The sequence below is a fragment of the Hyperoodon ampullatus genome, assembly GCF_949752795.1.
Source record: "Hyperoodon ampullatus genome assembly, contig: scaffold_368, whole genome shotgun sequence".
Classification (NCBI taxonomy): Eukaryota; Metazoa; Chordata; class Mammalia; order Artiodactyla; family Ziphiidae; genus Hyperoodon; species Hyperoodon ampullatus.
Genome location: NW_027640486.1, coordinates 102922 through 126280, shown reverse-complemented (window position 1 = coordinate 126280; position 23359 = coordinate 102922). Strand labels below are relative to the sequence as shown.

Sequence of the window (23359 nt, the reverse complement as noted above, 5' to 3'; positions counted from 1 at the left end):
CCTGCACAGAAGTGCCTGCTTCTTGGAGTGAATATACACTTGAGATAAACCCATTATTATTTGAAGAACTTTGCTTCCCAAATATCAGAAGTTACATGTTCAGAATTCAAGTCCCATTGCAATGATGACAATGATGATGATAAATCTTTCGTGTAACAGACCCCATGCTGAGCACTTTAGATACATTATTGTCCTTCATTCTCTCAACAACTTTATGTGATATGTACTGTTATACATACTCCTCATTTTACAGAGGAGAAAACTGACCTAGAAAGGTTAGATAGCTAGCCCATGGTCACATGTCTGGCCAAGTGCAGAGCCAGCCCTGGATCCCCTCAGCTACTCCTCCAGAGCTGGAACTGGGCAGTGAGCCTGCCTCAGCCAGGCCTCCCAACCTCCCTGGGCCTCCTTCCAGCTCTGCTTTCATCCTTTCTAAGCCTGTCTCCCAAGGCCCCCCCTTAATGCACAGGTGGGTTGCCAAAACTTATATAAAGGCTTCCAAGCTGGTGAAAAGCCCTCAGCTTCTACCCTCCCACTTCCCACACCCTCTCTGTGCCCTACCAGGGCTTCCCGAAGGAGGGCAGGGAAGCTTGGTCAGCAACAGGGCCCCCTCCTCAGGCCCCTCAAGACTTCAATATATGGACTCCCGTGGTGGCGCAGTGGATAAGACTCCATGCTCCCTGTGCAAGGGGCCCAGGTTCGATCCCTGGTCAGGGAACTAGATCCCACACACGTGCCACAACTGAGTTCACATGCCACAACTAAGGAGCCCACATGCTGCAACTAAGGAGCCCATGAGCCGCAACTAAGACCTGGTGCAACCAAATAAATAAATAAATAAACAAAAGACTTCAATATAGCAGCAACCTGCCCTCCTCTCACTAGTTCCCTCCTCAATCCAATTCTGGAAACTGTAACGGTTTCTCCTCCCTAGAAGAACATCAGCAATCTGTTATTACACAGTTAAAATTGTGCCTGATCTTAGCGGGTGTTTTAATTGAATAGGAAATTCAAGTCTGGGCTTTAAATGCCATAGCAAAAGAAAAAGTTACTGTCTTTTCAGAATGCCCATTGTAATTTCTCCTTAAAGAACCGCCCCCAACAACCCGCTATGGTCCTTTTCCCACTTGAACTGACAAACTGAACCGCCAGATAAATACAGCTGCAAAGTGAAGTTATGGCTATGATGTCTTTCCCGCATTCATTTGGTCTCCTGGCTTAACCAGGTCAAACATGAAAGACTGCTCACCCTTTCTTTGATGGCATCTACAGAGCACAAAGCCAAGGGCTGATCAAGCCATCTTGATAATCTGATACATTTGAAAGTGTATCAGAGGGGAGGGAAGTATTCTGTTTGCCTACACAGATCAGTTTAACCAAGCATCTGCCAGAGTGTCACCCCATGCAGAGTGGTGGCCCTGCCACTTTCCATCTGTGTGACCCCTCAGTACCACAGTCTCCCCATCTGTAACAGGCAAATATGCAGTGATTGGAGCCGAGAACTCTGAGGTCCCTAAAAGATCTCAGGGTTTTTATTTTATAGTTACAAAACACATCACTTACAAGTCAGAGAACTTAGGGCGTAGGTGATTGTTTGAATAAAAACCATCTTCTATAAAATTTTCATCACATAATTATTTCACGGAGCAAGTTTCCACTGTGCACTCAAAGCAGGATTCAGTTTACAAACATCTGACTTGCAGCCAACTTTTAAGTGACACTTTTACTGTTTCAAGTGGGGCTTGCCCATAGGTCATGGTTCCTAAAATCACTGTGATAGACTCCCTTCCTCCATAGAGTCCTAGACAGCAAAGCAAGAGTAGAATGCATTCTAACATCATTACTTCTCTTAGACTTAGTTTTTACTTTCCTTGTTTTGTAAAAAAAAAAAAAAACACACACACACACACACACAAACCAACATATTTACAAGCCCCCCAAAACTGCTTTAATGATTATAACCTACTGGTCCTTTTAAAACACAAACCAGATCCTATCGCTCTGCTGCCTAAAACTCTGCAGAGGCATCCTTGGTTCTCTGGGCGGTGGCCAGGCCTTTGCAAATGCTGCTTGCTCCACCTGGAACGCTCCTGCCAACTCTCTCTGTCATTCCCCCTTAACTTGGGACTCAGCTGGATCATTGCTTCTCCAGGGAACTGTCCTTAACTTCCTTTATGATAGCTCTGAGGAGCTGTTTGGAGATTCCTGGGATGAGCACGTCCCGATCACGGCATGCCTCCGTGCTCTGTGGCTGCTCATGAGGGCATGCTTGTTGTTCACGGCGGCGAGCAGGGCGCTGTCCAGGCACTGGATTCACCCAGGGGTCTCTCCCTTCATGGAGCCTGCAATCTTCTGGGTAAACAGACAGCAATCAAATACGGGAATGACCATGACTGCCACCGCCCTCCTCTCACAGCTTCCAGAGAAGTAAACGAGGGGCGAGCTCCCTACAAGAGGGAAAGGTTAGACCATCAACGCCTCAAGCTCCATGCAGGATGAGTTTATGTCATAATCACATATTTGCTTAAATAGTCCTTGTACTCCTTTCAGTCTAAGAAGCTGAGAGAAAAAGGACTGTGGACTGACATCACTGGCCAATGGTGCCAGCTTGAGGGATGGCCGCCTGTGGCGTGGTAAGAAGACCAAGCGTCTATTCCTCCATCCTAAGCATCACCACGCCCACATAGATTATATCTCCCTGCCCCAAAGCCAGGGCCTCTTGTTTTTCTCTTGTTTAAATGAGTTTCCTTCTCTAAGGGTACATCCTCTTTCCCATCATACAGGACAGTAACATAGCCTACCATTTGGATTTTTTTAAAATAAATTTATTTATCTATTTATTTAATTAGTTAGTTTGGGCTGCATTGGGTCTTCGTTGCTGCGCGTGGGCTTTCTCTAGTTGTGGAGAGTGGGGGCTACTCTTCGTTGTGGTGCACGGGCTTCTCATTGTGGTGGCTTCTCTTGTTGTGGAGCACGGGGTCTAGGCGTGCGGGCTCAGTAGTTGTGGCGCACGGGCTCAGTTGCTCTGTGGCACGTGGGATCTTCCCGGACCAGGGCTCAAACCAGTGTCCCCTGCATTGGCAGGCGGATTCTTAACCACCGTGCCCCCAGGGAAGTCCCTACCATTTGGATTTAATGTTTGTAATATTTATGGAACATCTGCATTGTCATGCCCATTTTACAGACAGGAGAATAGATCCAGAGACACCATCAGCTAGTTCATGGCAGAACTGGACCCTAAAAAGCCAGGTCTCTGGCTCTTAGGTTGGCATTTTCCCCACCATATCTCAGCCTCCTGGGTTCAGCCAGACCTTTCCAGAGCCCTGGAAACCAAAGTTGGCTGCCTCCTGCTGGCAGGGAGTTCCTTCCAAGCTTCTGGTTCCAGCGCTGAAGAAGGGGGAGTGTGAGAGGTGAGGAGGGCGGATTATACACAGAGGCAGTCAACGAACCGCTTCTGTCTCCCTCCCTCACCACGGGAGGAGGGAATGGCTTACACATGGGGGGGAGGGGGCGGGGTGGATTATGAAAATCAATAATTTATGACAGTTAAGTGTCAGAAAAGTATTTACTCACATTCATTCCCTGAAAGTCACATTCTCCATGTGTTCTTGTTTGTCTTTCAGCGATGGCATCAGTCAGGTGGACTCAGCAAGAAATACCAAGGTTTTAGCCAAAAGCTGTGAAGGGAGAGAGTTTCATTTCACTTCATATTTCCAGCCAGGGCTGGCTCCAAAGCTAGCTTTTCTTACTAGGGTGTTTGCCACATGAAAAGCAAATTCCCAAAGGTTTCTGAGATTGCTGAGATCCGATGCAAGATGACTGCTCCCACCCACCGGCCCACCCACCCACTAATAAGACATTATGCCATCCTATTTTTGGTAACAATTAAAGGGCTCCCGGTGCAAGCAGAAAGCTGTTTATTTTCTGTTACATCACTTCGCTTTGCCTTCGAAGGCTGGTCTGTGCTCAGTGTTTTCGTGGTGATGCAAGTCCGCTCTCTCCTCGAGCAGTTGGATCCCTCCCATCTCGCAGCACCTCACAGGTCTCTTCCCCGAGCAGTGCATCGCTGGAGCGAGGAGCAGCTCACGAATCAGCTGCAGGTCCCTGTTTTGAAAAGCAGAGAGACAGAGGCAAAGGAAAAGGGTGGACTCTTATGTGACTTGGTCTTAAAGCAAGACAATCACCATCTGAATTCCAGAAGCCCTGTTCATGTTTGGGGATATTTTTTCGACTGCATGGAATCAGAGAGAAGCCAAAGGATGGGAAATGCCTGCATCCCCCTGAAAAGAATTGCTTATTGCCTATGTCTCTTATCTGCGCTTTTGCTGACTGAGGGGAAGAAACCAGCGAAGCCAAAATGCCCTGCCGTGTGTACTTGTACCAAAGATAATGCTTTATGTGAGAATGCCAGATCCATTCCACGCACCGTTCCTCCTGACGTTATCTCATTGTAAGGCCCGTAAGCATTTTGGTGTCTAATTTACAATTTAAAAATTCCAGCCGATGTATTTGGGGCTTTGTATGTATTGCTAGAAGGGCATGGGGAGAGATTCCTCTTGCACGCTTGGCCATTTGACAGGGCTAACATTTTGCTGCATTTAGAAATTTTGATTTTTATTAGCTGCTACAGAACATGCTTAGATATCTTCCACCCCTGAACATTATTATGAGAAACCTGTAGCAGATTCATCTCTCCTACTTCATCTGGGAAGGAACAGTATCGTACTTCATAAAATAGTGTCAAATAGTGACTGTTTTGCTAAACTGGATTAACATAAGGTTTGTTCTGTGTGTGTGTCTCTTTGTGTGTGTCTGTTTGTTGTTTTGTTTTGTTTTGTTTTCTTTCAGGTCCTTTGTGAGATCTGGTTTTACTGAAATCTCAGAAGGGAGTTTTTTATTCACACCATCGCTGCAGCTCTTGTGAGAAATATTTATATCATGACTATTTTTAATATAGCATATATTTAGATAAACCCTCTAGTAAAACGATCTCAATATTAATTTTGTCAAATGTGATTATATTTCTGGAGAGGAAAGGAATATCAGTAAAGTGAGGTAGATGGGTTTGTTTGCGACTTGACACCAACGGTGCGGATTGATGCTTGCAATTGTAAATTTGCTAACCTGTAATGCTAGCTACTTTCATGGCTATTTATTGGAAGTTGTTGGAATGTTGTAACAATGATCTTCATTTCATTCCACCCTTTTACTTTCATTTTTGACTTGGGAACTTTGGTTATTTTACCCTGGAGTTTCTGAATTAGTCAATACAGAACCCAGCATAACATATGCGCTCAAGATGTTGTCCTCGGGGACCTGGGGCAGGCTGCTACTCTGTATGATTTACCATGTGGGGAAGAAAAATCTCAGTTCTTTCTAGGTAATTCCTTAAAATATTCATTCTCAAGTGACTGCTTTCTAATCTCATCTAATTTATAACTCATCCCCTTATAAGGAGGGAAAGAAAATATTAATATAGGATAGTGCAAAGGATTAGTCTTTGCTGTGTGTTTTAAGTTAGCCATGAGGGAACCATATATTCAGTCTATGTCTGAAAATAGTCAAAAAATAATATTTGACTAAGAAATCAGATCTCTCCACAGTCATAATGTAACATGGATAATTTGTTCTGACATGTAACGTTTGGCCATTGGAGTGTTAGTTCTTAGAGCAGGACCACATACAGGGGCAAGAGGTCCCCCCCGTTCTCAGGTGTCAGGCCGCAGACTGGGTTGTAGTTACCGGTTCCAGGGTGGGAATCAGCCAAATGTCCATCAACTGAGCTGTAGTTATCTTAACTGCATGATCCTGGACCCAAGTTTTTTTGCTTGTTTTCTGGTTTTTGTTTTTTGCCTTAATTGGCCATTTTGGCCGTTTGAGGTTTTATATACAGAGGCAAACAGCATGGATTTGAAATGTGAGAGACCTGTGTGTAAATCTCACCCTACCACTCCCTAGAAACTAGACATGAAATTGTGTGCAAATGACTAACTCTCTCTGAACCTCAGTCTCCTCATCTGTAAAATGGAGGTGATGACACCTTGAAGAATTATCAGACATAAATAAGATTTAAGTAGATAAAATGCTTGGCATAGGATGTGACAAATGGTTGCACATTTTATAAATGGTAGGGTTTTAACTTTTTACATAAAGCTAAAAAAGCTAAAAAAAAATCACTTAATCTATTGTTTCATCTATATGAAATCCCCAAACTGGTTTGACTATTTCATTTCATAAACCTGATCAGGTGTTTTGACATTATGTAATAATGTTGGCTACTGTCCTTCTACTAGCTAATGTCTTTGAATGATTAACAATTGAGTAAAATATTCCTAAGTGATTTATCTGTTTGACTGATGGCTAATAGTGTGATTAGGGGAAGTGTTAGTACATCAAACAAATTCAAAAAAGACAGAGTCTTTAGCACATAAAGGGGCAAAGTCTTCAGTGCTGGGATCCTTCCGTAGGATAAGAATTGCTTGTATGTGAGAAAGTGATCAGTTGTGCCTGTGTTATTATTTGTTAAATACATAAATTTTAAAAAGCATCCTTTTGTTGAGCTAAGGCACCTCTCTCTCCCCAGGAGAGTTAAATAGATCAGTCCTTAAAATTCGAGAAGTGTCAGTTGACACATACTACTCAAATTCCAACACTGGATGGTCATTAGCTGTGACACAGAAAGCCTGGATCAATCAACCTCATCAGTTAGTACCTCTCCACTTTGTGTTTCTGCTGGGTGGACCCGGCCTCAGCAAACACAGATGCTGGACAATGTTATAGAAATAGTTACCGGCTGCTGCAGAGTAATGTGATTACACGTATTTAGAATCACAGAGGAAAGCCAAGGAACTGGTTTTTAAATAGCCCACACCGAGTGTGTGTGCCGTGCCCCTGCGTTCCATGCTCTGAGTTCCTATGGAACATTCCAGCCCTTATTTCTAAAAGCAGTTCAGTTTTCAGAAATAACAAAAGGGCGAGTAATTCTTGCCCTGGATGTCCTTACTTAACTCACATTGGCTAACCTCAACATGGCAGATTTGTGCCAGGACTGATCTTATGCAAAATTGTCCAGGGTCAAAGTTTGTCTCTGATCTCCAGGATCCTGTTTCCTAAAGATTTTACTCCCCATTCTTCCTGTCCAATGTTCTCTGTTTCCTCCTGTCGTCGGGAAAGGGTCTAATAAGCGCATTTTCACTGAGGAGAAAATAAATGAAAAGGCTCCAAGTATGAATAGTGCCACAATCATAACAGTGGTGGGAATGCATGGCTCACAGACAGAAGGAGTTTTTCTGTAGGACAGGGCCATCCACTACCCTGAAAACCCCGCACTGGAACATGAAGACCCAGGGGTCTTATTTGCCTTTGCATGACTTTTGCCATCAGACCAGACCTGGATCACACCAGCCATTGCTTGGGGTTTGCAATGAATTCTAATGGTATTTGTGACCGCGGATTACCAAACTGACCTGTCATATCCTGTGAAGAGATAAACTTCAGAATCGATTCTGCTTGATTGATGTACAAAGGCAGTTGGTTTCTTGCTAAGTTGTGGAAAAGAGAAAAGAAATGACCCGTTCCCGTCGCCCACCCTAACAATCTGATAATTTCATTATGGCCCCAAATGCTTTTTCAGACCTTCTGCAGAAGGCATGATGAGAAGTACTTTTTGAAATGTCAGCCTGGGGTACTGAGGGAAACAGACGTAGTGCCTCCTTAAGTTACATGTAATGTTTTTGGGGAAAAGATCCTGGTAGGCCTTGGCTGGCAATGTGTGTTGGAGAACAAGAAAAACAAAAGCCCACACTCTGTAGAGAGGAAGAATAAAATTATCCAATAAAAATTCATCAGATTAGTTATACAAACCTATTTTTTTAAAAAACACCTATGGTTTTAAACAACAGCAACAAAACCTTTCCCGAGCAAATGTAATTTCATTCATGTTTCCATAGGCCTGCTGTGAAACATAACCAATGGGAATGATTATTCATTCTAGTCTGTTTTTAGTGATAGGGAGTGGTACTTGTAGTGAAGGCAATTTACAGAAATGTGTTTTCACACAGGACAGTCCTCTTCTTCTCAACCACAGACTAAAATCCCCAATGATATAGGCTCATTACAGAAGTAAAATTCAAATTTAAGAGTATAAAATGTGGCCACATTGCCATTTGTTGATAAAATTTTTAATAAACTAAAGCTATCCAACTCTAAAGAGAGTTCTATTTGCAGGGAGTAAATTACAGGGTTAGGTTAGTATCATGCACACAAAAAAATCTTTATATAGGAATTTGGTGTAACCAGAAAAAATTCTGTTTATTCCAGTGAGATTTGATCTTGTCTGAAGCAATAGAATTGATCCCTCTGGGGAAAAAATATCATCATTTCCTTTATTAATCCACAATCAATACATAAATATATAGCCCATAAGAAATCAAAAACTAAAAAACAGAAAAGCAAACAGCATGAACAAGATAAATCATAAGTCCATCCTTACTAAGATTTTATCATTCAGTTCTTCAAAATATTATTTGTCCAGGGAAAAATATCCATAGCCTATCTCACCTTTACAGTGATTAGCCTCTTTTTCTATTCCTCCTTATATGACAAATGTAAGAAACATTTAGCAATCTTCAGTGACAACTCAAGCCAAACCTATCAGCTAAGAGGGCTTCTAGAGGAATTACTGGCTGGTTATGGATGAGCATGTTTTGGTTTGTGCCCAGTTGATGGCCCACAAGGGACCAAAAAGTAAAAATTTCAGTCACCTAGGCTGTTTTGTCTACAATCTGCCCAATGACCCATAGCTCTGATTTTTAACTTCTTAATTAATTAATTGTTGTGACTGTGCACACAGCCCTGTACAACAAATGTTTTCTCTGAAAGTGTATTTCATTCTCTCAATTATTCAAGCAAGAAACTTAGGAGTTACCTCTCGCTCATGTCCACTTTCAACAGGAAACAGCATGAGAATCTGCCATCTCCTCTTCACCCCAGGACCATGGCCCTAACTGAGGCTGCAATCACTGTTCCACAGGCTTCTGGGGAGCTTCTGCACTGGTCCCCCTGCTTCCGGTCCCTATCCTCCCCACCTCCATCAGTGTTACCTTCTTGAAGCGCAGATCTCATCATGTCACCCTCATGCTTGGAAGCCTTTAATGGTTCCCTAGAAACAGAGAAACATCTGAACATCTGAGTTGGTATTAATAGAATTTGGCTATTTGTCTAGGGTCATCTCTCGCAGTACTGATTGCACACACACATACACACACACAAACACACACACACTGTAAGAGCCATCCATACCAGCCTGAAGTACCTCTATTTTTCTCAAGCTCTGTAGATTTCACTGATGTCTGTAGTTTTTCCTTTTTTTTTTTTTTTTTTTTGCGGTATGCGGGCCTCTCACTGTTGTGGCCTCTCCCGCCGCGGAGCACAAGCTCCGGACGCGCAGGCCCAACGGCCATGGCTCACGGGCCCAGCAACCCCGCGGCATGTGGGATCCTCCCGGACCGGGGCACGAACCCGCGTCCCCTGCATCGGCAGGTGGACTCCCAACCACTGCGCCACCAGGGAAGCCCCTTTCCTGTCATTTTTAGAGCTAACTGTGCTTGTGTCTGCCCTTGTTGCTCACGGAGCATTCTCAATAACCAAGGTCCTAGAAAAGAGCCTGGATGTTATAAGCTTAGATCTTGCTTACTGTATGTTTGTTGAATTCAGTTCATATTTTTATAGATTTTATACTAGAGATTCCTGTTTTCCTATCCGTAGATAGTCTCGGTCATGTACCTGCTCTTTTGTATGTTCTGTATACACAATCAGATTTCATGTGAATTAATAGTGTGGACGTGTGGAAAGTGGGCTGAACCAAAAAAAAAAAAAACATGAAGAGATATTTGTTCATGACATTATGATGTCAAACTTCTTCAACAGATATTTCCAGTGTATGGGAACTTAAAAGGCAAAGCATCCAAAATCTTTCTTTAGACCCACCTCCTGAATCCCTTTTGTTTCACTCTGATTTCCTCTCAGTCTTTGACAAGTACAAAATCATATTTGCTGCCTAGGTTCTCTCCCAGGTTTGACTAGCCTCTCTCCTGTGAAGGTTCAAAGTCCCCCTTCATCCAGTCTGACAGGACATCCAAAGAAAAATGTTGGTTAAGCATTATTAAGATGAAGAGCAAATTTATGAACACAGAGAATGTATCATAAGGCAGTCATGATAAGCTCTCTTATTTTGTTCAAAATGATATTCAGTTGCTTGGTGAGGATGGTGACTCTTGCCCATTGTTGAGCCTATGGCTGAGACAGGCTACAAAATGATCATAGGGCATTAGAATGACAGCTGTGATATCAAAATGGCTAACCCTGGTGAGCTGGCAATGTGGCAAGTAGCAAAGAACACAGGTTTTGTGGTCAAATAGACATGGGTTCAAATCCCATCCCACTCTGCTGCTTCCTAGTTCTGTGATTCGGGGCAAGTTTAACCAAGCCTCATTATCTGCATCTACAAAGTGGGCAATAACCATAGTACCTGTTACACAGGATTACAGTCAGGATTCAATGAAACAGTACATGTAAGGCACTTGGCATGGTTCCTGTAACTCAATAAACATTAGCTTTCATTATAGTTCTGAAAATCACTTTAATTTGAACGACCTTAACATCAGATTAGCATCTGATTGTATAGTTTGGGTTTGCCTACAGTGCTAGCTTTAAAATTTTATTGTTCTACGCATAGGTCTCCATCAGAACCTGCTAAGAAATCTTTCTTCAAATACTTCTCACAAGAAACATGAACTATTTACCTTTCTGAGAATGGGAGGGGAAAGGAGAAGCAGAACGCTTTCACTTCTTCCTCATGAAAACACAACTGGAACCGTATTTTGTAAACATGTCAAGTTTTGTTAAAAATAATTAACACTGGCCAGTCTTCAGATGAGTAGTTCTGTGGTAAGATGGAAAGAAGCCTGAAGTAGAAGTCAGGAGGCTTGGGTTTGAAATCCAGTTCAGACAGTAATGGGCTGTGTGACCAAGTATCCCTGGGCCTCAGATTTTATATGTAGAAAATACCAGAGATAGATTAAATTATGGTTCTCAAACTCAAATGCCCAATGGGGGTTGGGGTGATAAGGTAAATGAAGGAAAACAGTTGGGTATAAGACAGTAGGGAGTGGTAGTGACTGGGGTAAACCAGACAAGACATGTCTTACCTAAAAATGACATCTTCAGTTTCAACTGATTATTGCTGATGAGAATGTGGCACATGAATATGGGGTCTTATTTTTTAAATTTTCAGGGGAAGGCAGAAATCTGGAGGCAGATTGTTGAAACAGGATAAAGACCAAACAAAACATATGTAATTGGCATTCTGAGACCTTCATGTTCAATTAACTAAGGTCTCGTTCTGCTTAAAAATTCTATTGTATTCTATTCTATTCTACAAACAGAGAGTACTGTTTGTAGAATAGAATACATAATATAGAAAATGGCCTTGTTAAAGAAAAGGACAAAATTTATTGTATCAATTCTAACAAACCAGTAAATTAGATTGTTAAATGAAAGAGCCTCATTCTATGGAATTGACTATTATAAAGTTATTATTAGAATAATAATGTAGCTCCCAATTTCCCAAGCAGGTCCACTGGGACTTTACCAGGACCTCCCATGGTGGCTGATGGTAAAACAATGTTTCAATATCCCTCCCATGGGGCAAGGACTGGAAAGGAATTGTTGAGCCCATTTACATGGCAGGATGACAGGTGTTTGCCTGTGTGAATTGTGATTAAAAAACAATGAGCCTTTAAAAAATAAACAGACTAGAATTTATATGCACAAGTAACTCCTGACTTGCAGAGAATTCCTTACGGGAGATCAGAGATTCTTCCTAACTTTGCTTCTATAGCTAAAAGTTTCTAGATCTTTGAGAATTGTCTTCATTGCCGGTTTACAAGTCATACAATAAAACCAGGCAAAGTTTTGTTAGGGGACATTTGTCATTTTTGTATTGACTGATGCCAAGCACTGTATATGTCTCATTTTTTATTTCATCATCACAATAACCCTGTGAGGAAGTGTGATTATGTCCATTTTGCAGATGAAGCACTGAATCCTAGAAGGGTTAGGTAACCTCCGCGATGTCACACCCCTCATAAGTCGCAGAGCCGGAGTGTTAAACCCACATCCTCACTTTTAACTACTTCTCTCTGCTTCCTCTTGAACATGAATAACTGGGCTTAACTTTGCATAGCTTTCTGCCCCAAATCGAATCCCCTCTCAAAGGGTCAACCTTTGCCATTAGTGAGAATATGCAGGGGATGTGTCCTCATTCCTGGAGACAATCACTGACAAGCCCTTTGAAAGAGTGGCTCGCTGCAAGAACATCGAGTTTCCCTAGGGTTCAACTCTCCTTTGTATGTGTAAACTCTGGTCTCCTTCCTTTAAAAGAGAGAGAGAGGGAGTGAAGAAAAGAGCAAATGAAAAGGGACTTATATACTTTAAAGTTATATTTTAGACCAATGTTTTCTAAACTCGTGTCCTATAGAACAGTTGTCCTGAAAAAAAAAAAAAGAGTTCTGTGCTCAAATAAATTTGGGAAACTGCTCATTCTATCCCTGCTTGGCTACTCGCAATGCACCTTGGCTTAGAAAAGTCTCTGGAATTATTTTATGTTGTTTTCCTTTTCTTAACCTACAACAGGATATTGGGAATCTATGCCTTCAGTGTTCGCTTTATTTATTTATTTATTTTTAAAGAGCTTCTTTTTATTTTTTTTTTTTATTATTTTTATTATTTATTTATTTATTTATTTATGGCTGTGTTGGGTCTTCATTGCTGTGCACGGGCTTTCTCTAGTTGTGGCAAGCGGGGGCTACTCTTCGTTTCGGTGCGGGGCTTCTCACTGTGGTGGCTTCTCTTGTTGTGGAGCATGGGCTCTAGGTTCGTGGGCTTCAGTAGTTGTGGCACACCGGCTCAGTAATTGTGGCTCTCAGGCTCTAGAGGGCAGTCTCAGTAGCTGTGGCACACGGGCTTAGTTGATCCGTGGCATGTGGGATCTTCCTGGACCAGGGCTCGAACCCATGTCTCCTGCATTGGCAGGCAGATTCTTAACCACTGCACCACCAGGGAAGTCCCTTGCTTTATTTATTAGCTTAATTATTTATACCTCAGCTTGTTCTAGAGAGGCTTGCTAACAGAGCTTGGGTGGGTAGAAAGAATCCTATCTTAAAGGATCCATTAAACTATCTATCTCCATATAGGGAGTGACTCACGGCCAGGCTCTCCACTTGGTCAAGCAGCGTGGCACACTCTGCTTCTTTGGGGACCTCCCAGTGGAGCTCCATCTTTCAGAGGAAGTAGATTATCACTTGCAGCCCATTCAATAGGAAAAAGCCCCTTGAGCTTAAATTTACACTCTCACTATTTTTGTTTTGAGAGGATTCCCTCACAGCTATTTCCCAAATGGCTAATCCAGCATTTCTCTGGGTATACACACTGTATGTAAAACTCAATGATACAAGGGTCCCATTATCAATAAGATTGGGAAGCTGCATATTTAAATCCCTTTTGAAGAGTCTCAATTTACTTTAGAAAGATTCGTGTAATTAGGAACCCCGAGTAACTTCATTTACCCACTTTCCCCAAATTTATTTGTCGGTTTTTTCTGTTGTTGTTCATGTAAAACCTCTCAACCCGGTAAAGGCCTTGTGTTCCAAGGACTACACTCTGGGAACTACTGGGCAAGGCTTGCCTAGATTTGTAGCAGATACTGGGCAGATCCGATAGGACTAAAAAGAGGAAGCATGGCCTTGCCCATGACCATTACCAGTCCGGGGGGAGATCATACCTGAGCACAGAATCCCAGCTCTGCCAGTTACAAGCTTCAAATTACTTTACCTCTCTCACCTTGGGTTTCTTTGTATTTTAAATGGAGACTATAAAACCTACATTACAGTGTTTATTGGAGGATTAAAATGAGTTAATAGATGGCAATCTGATAAAGATGAGGCTTGGCATAGAATAGGCTTTAAATAAAATTTAAGTCCCTCCTCCTTTGTTTTTTAGGAGCAGGGAAATACAGACTGAATTTACAAACAACATCGGGAGGGTGGGCTATTGACTAGTTATGCCAATGTCTATAAAGGAAAAGTTTTGACTATCCTGGGAGGAGAGGTAACGAGCTAGAAAACAAGAGGGGTGGGTCCATGCTCAAGTCTTTGCTAGTGTGCATGCCAAGAATACTCCCCAGGGAATCCCTGCAAAACTAAAATCTACATTCTAAACCTGGCGCTGCTGCTGACAAAAGATGTGGCCTTGAATAAGTCACTTAATTCTGCAGGCCTCAGTTTCCTCACTTGAGGAATTGAATGGCATATCTCTCTAGGGTGCCCCCTCCCAGACTTATGAGAGCAAAAGTAAGGTTACTCTCCATCAATCCAGATCAAAGAGGTGGTGGTCTACTTAAGGATCAGCTGAATTACATTGAAAATGTTTTCCAAGGATGAAAGTCAAAAAGGACTGTGACATAACGTGCTCATATGTGATGTTTCCCATTTTAATGCTTCCCTATCTTAAGAGCATATTTTAAAATATTCAAATGTAAATTATTCACGTGGCACATGCACTTAGAATGTGTGCATTTAACTAAAGTTAATCATCAGCCTATTATTAATTTTCATTCAACCAGTTCTATTCTTTTGGTTAAAGGAGAATATTAGTAACAGCTAGCAGGTCTGAATCATTTAAGCAGAGGCAGCTCTAAACAAGTTGGCCAGCCCCTCCAGCTATGCCCTCGAATCTTCCAACAGCTGTAACCCATGCATCTTGCTCTCTCATTTACATATATGTGCACATATACACATACAGGCACACATATGTACTTGGAAGTATGTTTACGCAACACTGCCCATGGCTGCCTAATTCCCTGGACAATGCTCATAACAGTTCTCTTAGGTAGGTGACAATCTCACTGGACCTCAGTTTCCCACTCTGTATAACTAAGGTCCTTCACTAGAGCTAGAAGCTCTTCCAGCTCTGATATTTTATGTCTATGCTCTTTGCTGAGCGATTCCTTGGCAGAAGCATTGGAGACATGCTCTTATACATTATCTCATGGAATTCTTAGAATCTTCCAGGAAATCTTTTTGTTATTATCATTCCTATTTTAACAGATGATGAAATAGATTTACTTCCTTGATGTATCATGTATATAATAAGTGGCAGCCACAAACTTAGAAACCAGATTCTCTATTCTATGTCTAATCAGTGCCATCTCTAAGTGACAGCCCAATGCTGGCTGCTCACTCTTCTTCATCCAGACTAGCCCTTACTGAGGGGGGGCACATTATGGGAGAGCCCCCTAAATCATCCACCCTTCCATAGCTGCAAGAATCTGCTTTGGGCTGGAAGATAAAATGCAGACCACTTGTGGAACAATGACAACTCTGATGGCAAAGATGTCACAGGTGACTAGAGAGTCTGAAGAAGTGTCAGTAGAGCCCGGGGGCCCTGAAGTGACCAGATGAGCAGTCTGGTTTGAGACAAGGGGAGATTTTCCCAGCAGGGTTACTCCTCCCATTCAGCCATCTGCAGACCTGCCACCCCACTATGCCCCACTCCTCATGTAGAGGCCACGCCTCCTCTTCCATGAATGAAGCCTGCAGCGCTACAAGCCTGACGCATACATCTTTCAAGCTAGTTTAGACCCCTCATTTGACAACACAGAGAGGAGAAGTGATGTGCTCAAGGCCACACAGAGGATTTATGGCCAAGTGGGAATGAAGACCCAGGCTTTGTGATTCCCTCTGCAGCATGCTCCTTCCCTGGTCCCTAGAAGAGGTGAGAAGCCAGGGCAAGAAACCGCTTCAGCAGCCCATCAGCCTTGGCATCGACACATGTCCCTCCTGCCCAGTTATTTTACTCTTGTGGACCCCCAGCTGGACGTTGGGCAGCCTTAGCCTTGACCTCCTTCTAATGTAGCTAGATCCTCATTCTGTGACCCTCTGCTTCTTCCTTTACTTCTCTGTTGCTGATCCCAGCACTTGAGCTCCATGCTAACCCTATCACACACTTCTCAGCTCCTTTTTTTTTTTTGCCATACGCAGGCCTCTCACTGTTGTGGCCTCTCCCGTTGCAGAGCACAGGCTCCAGATGCGCAGGCTCAGCGGCCATGGCTCACGGGTCCAGCTGCTCCACGGCATGTGGGATCTTCCCGGACCGGGGCATGAACCCGTGTCCCCTGCATCTGCAGGCGGACTCTCAACCACTGCGCCACCAGGGAAGCCCTCTCTGCTCCTTTTGAATTAAGTGCTGATGGTCCTAGCTTTTCAACTAGGAACCCCCTAATAACCCTTCAGCCTTGGTGTTAATTTATTGCTTATGGAGAGATGCAACCCACTCCTACAGACAGTTGAAAATAGGTATTCAGAAGGAAGAACTGGAGCTCAGGGTTAGCAGACATTTTACAGATCTCATCGTCTGGTCCCAGTGCAATATTAATTTCAAATTATGAAAGCTTTTTTAAAAAAACAAACTATCATCAATGGGAAATTTTAAGAATATTATTCTAAATATTTGTTGAAATCAAATATGCAATTTTAAGAGATTACATTTAAAACTTACTGGATGCTTTACATAGAGGTAAAGTCATACTTCTAAATATTGATACTTTCATTTTAAATCAGAAAGAATAAAAACATATGAATTGAGCATGACACAATACATATTCTAAGGACCTCAAGAGAAAATAAATAATAAACAGAAAAAATAATAAATTAGGAAGCAGTGGGAATAATAAGTAAATCCAAGATTTCATTTTTGGAAAAACCCAATAAAATAGCAGACATTTGAAGGAAGTAATATGTACTCGCAAGTGGCGGGGCGGGGGAGGGCATTAATTATTCAACAACAGGCTCTGGCAAATTTGGGTAAATATCTAGGCAGGAATCAAGGCAATGTCTCACCTCACATCATAGATAAAGGTAAGTCCCAAATAAATTAGAGTCAAAAAAAAAAAAAGCTTAAAGAGGGAGGTTTAGGTAATATTTCATTAATATCAACGTAGGAAAAAACATTTTAAGAATTACAGCAAAGAAAGAATATATAATAGAAGTTGATGTATTTTGTTAAAATGTAAAATGTCTATATGTTAAAAATCATGATTCAAAAGGCAAATCATAATCAGTAGGGAAAAACTCAGCATCAAATAAGAAAGGAAAAGAATAGGTAGTATCCTTAGTAAATAAAAGGCACTTAGAAAGCAATAAAAATGGTGAAAGGACATGATTTCATAGAAAAAGAAACAAAAATGATAACACTAAATGTTGGTAAGGATGTGGTAAAAGCAGGCGTTTTTATATTCAGAATTGAACATGTAATTTGATACAAGTTAGTAATAAACTAGAGACATACAAACCATATACAATCCAATAGTGCTACTTTTAAAAATCTATCCTAAGTCTATTCTAAGGAAAGAATTAGGAATATGGAAAAATACTTGCATGAGAGGGTGGTTATGGTAGTGTTTATAATAGTGAAAATTGGAATCAACAATAAAAAAGTTAAATCCCAATATCTCCATAATACAAAACTTATTCGTCTGTTAAAATTATATATTGAAAATGTATTGTCCTGAGAAATTGTTCTTGAAAAAGTAAGTACATGAAAAGGAGGACACAGAATAATATAAAAATTATTATTCCAATTTTATAAATATATACATGTATATATCATATATTTATTATATATACACATATTCACATCTTTAGGTAGTATGATTACAGTGAGCTTTATTTTCTTCTTTAAGCTTTTATTTTCCAGAATTTCTACACTGAGCATATAGCGTCCTTAAGCAGAATACACCGAACTGCATTCAGATTTTTCAAATTCTTGACTTGAAAAAAATACAAGTTGACATGATCTTAATGTGACTTTAAGGCTGCTAATTTTGAGTAATTAATTCCTTTAAAAAAGGAATTATGATTTAATTAGATTTCTTAAATCTGCATAAGCTGAGTAGTGTTATTATTGTTGTCTACCAGAATGTGGATGTTGTATCACTATGTGATCCAGGTCCTATACTGAGAGACCACCCAGTGTGTGGAAAGGGCAGTAGACCAGGAGTCTTGGGCCTCATGACCTTGGTCAAAGCTTTTAACATTCCTCTAGGCCTCAGTTTCCTCCTGCCAAACAGCTATTAACACCTACTCTACCACTTTCACAGAGTTGGTTCAAAGACCAAATAAGATAATGCAGCAGGAGTCTATGAAATACAGGCTATTATGGAGGCAACAATCATCATTTAAAGAATGAGCTATTGCCTGCATGGTATTGATAGTTGATATGTATGGTCTTAAATGTCTTTCTTGATAAGGAAATACACACTCCCTTGGTTGCAGAGGAAAAAACTCCTCCCCACACCTTCCACACTCCGTTGTTTTTGTACTGCACTCATGAGACTGATGGCTAAGAGACCTAAGTGCACAGCCCTTGGGGGGAGGGTACAGAAAGGACAAGGTGCATCCCTGTGTCCACCTCCACCAAAATTCTAGGGAACAGTGCCCGCCTTTTTCCCTCCCTAAGAATAGAGGAAGTGGCAGAGATCTCAAATGTTCCCACAGGATCAGGGGCAGAGGGCAAACTCTACATTATCTCTGCTCCAACCTACTGGATGGCCGCTTGGCAAGTGTATGGATAGAGATCTCTGATTTGCAGCTCAGGGTAACCAGTTCATTCAGACAGTACACTTATCCCCACCCACCCCTCCATGTGCTACTTTTGTGAGGGCAGTTGTCAAATCTGAGTCCTATTATTGTGGACTCCTGCTGCCTGTAGTTATGGAGACGGGATAATCCACAGCGCCTCTGTGTACCAGAGCAACTATTCCAGCCACACTTGCTGCAAGGAGCACAGGCCTCCTTGGTCACCACAGGTAAAGGAAGGCTATTGTGGCTGACAAGAAAGCTTACCATATGCAGCCCTGGCTGTGTGTAAGAGACACCTGGGGAGCTTTTAAATATCTCATGCCCAGGCCACACCCCAGGTATAATTTAACCAGAATCCCTGAGGGCGGAGAACCCGGTATCAGTATTCTTAAAGCTCCCCAGGTGATTCCAAGTGCAACTAAGATTGAGAAGCACAGGTGTAGGATCTAACACAGATCTGGGCATCTCCCTGCTCCAGCCTTCACACACACTGCCCTTTGTGAGGTCTCCTCTGCATTCCACTCTCTTCTGAGTGTGACTTGCACAGTCTGCCTGCCATGGAGCTAACTCAACCCTAAGGCCTCTTTTCTCCTTCAGCTCCTCTGCTGGCTGGTTCCATCTGTGTGTGATTCCAAATCCCCAAGAAGGGATTCATCTTTAGCCCAACTCACCTTTTTGAACCAGACTAGTTGGGCCATGGGATGCTGACTGACCTCAGGATCAGCTACTCTGGATGAAGAATGGAGTCCTTCTTGGTCTCATAATTTATGAAAAGGGACAGAGGTCATGAGGTATAAAACCTGGCCACCCTGGTCTGCTCCAGATCTCTTTTGTGTGAAGATGGGGTGGGGTGACACAGTTTACCTTAACAGGGACTTTGGGATTCTTTAACACATCTGGCTCAATAACAAATCATGATATTGAAATCAAACATTTATAAAGGAACCCATACAACTTAAAGATTGGCATTTTACCCCCTTTATAGCACAGGACCTTTTTAAGTTTTTTTAAGTATATATAGGATAATAAAATGGATAGCCTGCTCAACTATATTTAGAATGTATGTATAAATTTACAAATCTTTGTCCATGGAATCCTTGTCCAAAGAAAATTACAATTGAATTTAGAATCTAGATATTAGAATATCTAGATATTAGAATTAGAATCTAGATATTAGAATTTAGATAGTCATTATTATCTTAGCCAGAGGGATTTGTTTTAGCTTTTATAAGAAAACCTTTTATTGAAATATAATTTACGTAAAGAAAAGTGTGCATATCCTAAGTGTACATCTTGATAGTTTAAATTAAGACTTAATTTTTTTAGAGCAGTTTTAGGTTCACAGCAAAATTGAAGAGAAGGCAAAGAGATTTCCCATAGACCCACTATCCTGACACGTGCATAGCCTCCCCCATCACCAGCCTCTTCCACCAAGGTGGTATGTTTGTTACAACTGATGAACTTACTTGATCGCCCAGAAACCATAGTCTACATTAGGGTTCAGTCTTGGTGCTGTACATTCTATGGCAAATGTACAGTGACATGTATCCATCATTATGGTAGCATACAGAGTATTTGCACTGCCCTAAAAATCCTCTATGCTCTGCCTATTAATCACTCCCACCCCTGCCATGATTTTTTATAAAGTTAACACCCTTGTAACCAGCACCTAGGTCAAGAAACCAAACATTATCATTACCCTAAAGAGTCCCTTTGTGCCCCCTTCCAGTTACTACTCACCTTCGAGGGTAAACCCTATCTTGACTTCTGCCAGCATAGATTAGTTTTGCTGGGTTTTGTTCTTTATATAAGTGCAATCATGTAGGATGGACTTTATTGCATTCTGGCTTCTTTCCCTGGACTTAGGTTTGTGAGATTCACCCATATTCTTGCGTGTTGTTGTAGTTTTAGCCAGAGGTTTTGATCCTTATGAGCTAGTTCAGCAAACACAATTCAGCCAGGAAATATGCTCAGGGCTGAGGACACAAAAGTCAATAAAGATAAACCCCTGCTGTAAGGAACATTCAATCTAGTAATGTAGTAATGACCAGAATTTAATGTAAAGTAAATCCCTCTTTATTTAACAAATGTTTATTCAGTGTCCACTACGGGACAGGCACTATTACAGGTGCTAGGGATAAGCAATGAACAAGCAGATTAAAATTCTAGTGGAAACCCTGTTTTAGTTCCCTGACATGTGCGGGCTAATTCTGCCCACTAGTATCTATATCCTCCCCTGTTATGCATATGATTCAACATAAGGAGAACTAGTGTTAGAAGCCATTTCTTCCAGTGACTTGGAGTGAGTGATTTTGAAGTCACTGGTCCAACCACGGGACAGTTTGCAAACCAGTGAGCATGGGAGGTATTTCCCTGTATCTATTTCTGCCTTATTTCATTCTCTCCATCCTTGATGCTGCTTATACAGAATGAAATGAAAATCTGGAACCTAAGGAAGACTTTGGATGGTAGCTTACCTTGGAGTAAGGCTGAGTAATCCTCTCATTTCCCAGAACCATGAAGTAAGAAGAGACAATTGCCAAAGTTGCGACTGAAATCATAAAACTTTGAATTTGTTTGAATAACTATGGGCATCTAATACGTGTGACTATTTGATAGTGTTGACTCTTCAGAGTCTAGTGAATCACTTGAGTATAAAGCTATGGATGATGTTGGAAGGAGAAGGGATAGAAGAGAATCCAACATCATTCCAGGAATGATAGCTTAGGAAGAAATGCAAGAGATCATCTGGTTTTGTTTGTTTGGTTTGTGTTTTCCCCCATTTTTACAGAAATTTTCAAGCATATATAAAAGTAGGGATAATAGTAAAATTCACTCCCATGGACCTAGCCTCCAGTTTCAGAAATTACCACCTCATGCTCAGTTCATCTCTAACCCACTGCTACCCCCTCCTCTCAATATTCTGAAGGAATCCCAGATGTCAAATAAGTTATTCACAACTGCTTAGCATGTGAGATCTCCTAGTTTTAATCCCCTTAGTTAACAGGCTCAGAGAGGGTAAGTCACTAAGTTGGTTAGTGGCAGTTATTTTTAACCCCTACATCTCAAAAATAAAAGTAAAAAAATTTACTAACAGAGAATATTGGACTTTACATAGTACAATTAAACAGTACATATGAGACATGAGTTGTCAAATTATGTCAAACTTCTGGTCTGTCCCATGACCACTGTCACATTTTAGACTCTAAGTACAAGTGAAATATGAGGTTCTCCCATATGAAAACCTTAACATGTAGACCAAATGTCACTTGAACTCATTATAAATCTGTCATCAGTATATGTAAAACTTTATTTTCAGTTTTTATCAACACTTTATCTAATGAATTCCATAAATTAATACTCACTCTAAAAAAATAACTTTGTATTATTTGACCTATAATCACCTCTGTTAAGCCTCCCATTCAGAAAAAAAAAATTCTTCGGGAAATTCAACAGGATGTGGGGACGGCTGGTTGATGTTCCTTTTCATCAGTTATTTTGAAACCAAATCCCTGTGGATTTTGAAATTGCAAATAAATTTGTCCAAGTAAAAGTATTCTTTTTCAACTATGTAGTAATAAAATGGGTCTGAGACTCTTCCTAAGCCTCATGGTTTCCCATCTTCAGCCTGTTCTATTTTCAAAGTAGAAGGTTAGTTGATTTTTATTAAGCCAGTGTCGGTGGCTTATCTACTATGAGATATCACAGCATAACCGGACATGGAGCTAGTTTTCTAGGTTTCCCAGGCTTGAAACCATGACACCATTATTTGGCCTGGTCAGAATGTTCCAGAAGTTTCTAGAGCAAGAGGGAGAGACTCTGCTAGTGTCTTTGCATGGAAACCTGCAACATGTTGATTTGGCTGTCGACTGCCATACTTGCCCTATTGTATCTCAAAATGTTACCCAGGGCATGTGACATCCATCCCTGTGAGGAGTGGGGCACAAGGCACCCCTCAATGAGCATTTGATGAGATAATTGACAGTTAAAAAAAAAGCTGCAAAAATTACCTGAATAAATAACACTGTAGAAGGCAGACATCCAGACATTTTTCTGTGCACAACTCCCACTCGTTTCTCTGAGAGATAAAAGCAGCAAAGATTGACAATCTGTCAGTTTAACCATTTCATTGTGAACTTTTTCTGGGCAGGTTATTCACATCGAACTCATTTGATGTGATCAGTGATGATGCTTTTATTGGTCTCCCACATCTAGAGTATTTGTAAGTAAAATAACCTTTTTTTTTTTTAACATAATGATTCAGTACAAGGACTCTGAGGTTCCTACAGCTGTCTGACCCAAAATATTATAACCTATTGCAGATTCATAGAAAACAACAACATCAAGTCCATTTCAAGACACACTTTCCGGGGACTAAAGTCTTTAATTCACCTGTAAGTATGAATGTTGCTATTACTTTTTAAACTTGCCAGTGGGCAATGCAACTTGATAACCTGCGGTTAAAGCACCCACTTTGTGGGCATCCATGAAAATTTAAGAAAGCCAAATGCTTTCTCTACATGCACATTTGCCTTCTCTCCCTGCCATCAGCCAGTGTGTGTCCAGGAAACCAGTTACTATTAATACTAGCCCAAACCAGCAATAATTAGGAAAACAATCTACTGCAGGGAAATTGTGTGACTGAAATAACGTTTTTAATTATC

General features: G+C 41.3%; 1 protein-coding gene across 3 annotated transcripts in view; it reads left to right on the top strand.

Moving 5' to 3' along the window:
• Nucleotides 1-3983: 3983 nt before the first annotated feature.
• LGI1 (leucine rich glioma inactivated 1) overlaps nt 3984-23359 on the top strand; it is a gene marked incomplete at both ends in the record, with an annotated part of 33148 nt that continues 13772 nt past the window's right edge. The window contains 4 exons of one of the 3 annotated variants that reach the window (XM_079728702.1): nt 3984-4450; nt 4849-4920; nt 22846-22917; nt 23018-23089. In XM_079728702.1, the coding sequence (XP_079584828.1) occupies nt 3984-4450; nt 4849-4920; nt 22846-22917; nt 23018-23089 (683 nt within the window). The remainder of the gene's footprint in view (nt 4451-4848; nt 4921-22845; nt 22918-23017; nt 23090-23359) is intronic. The other 2 variants (XM_079728704.1, XM_079728703.1) reach the window with 2 other exon arrangements.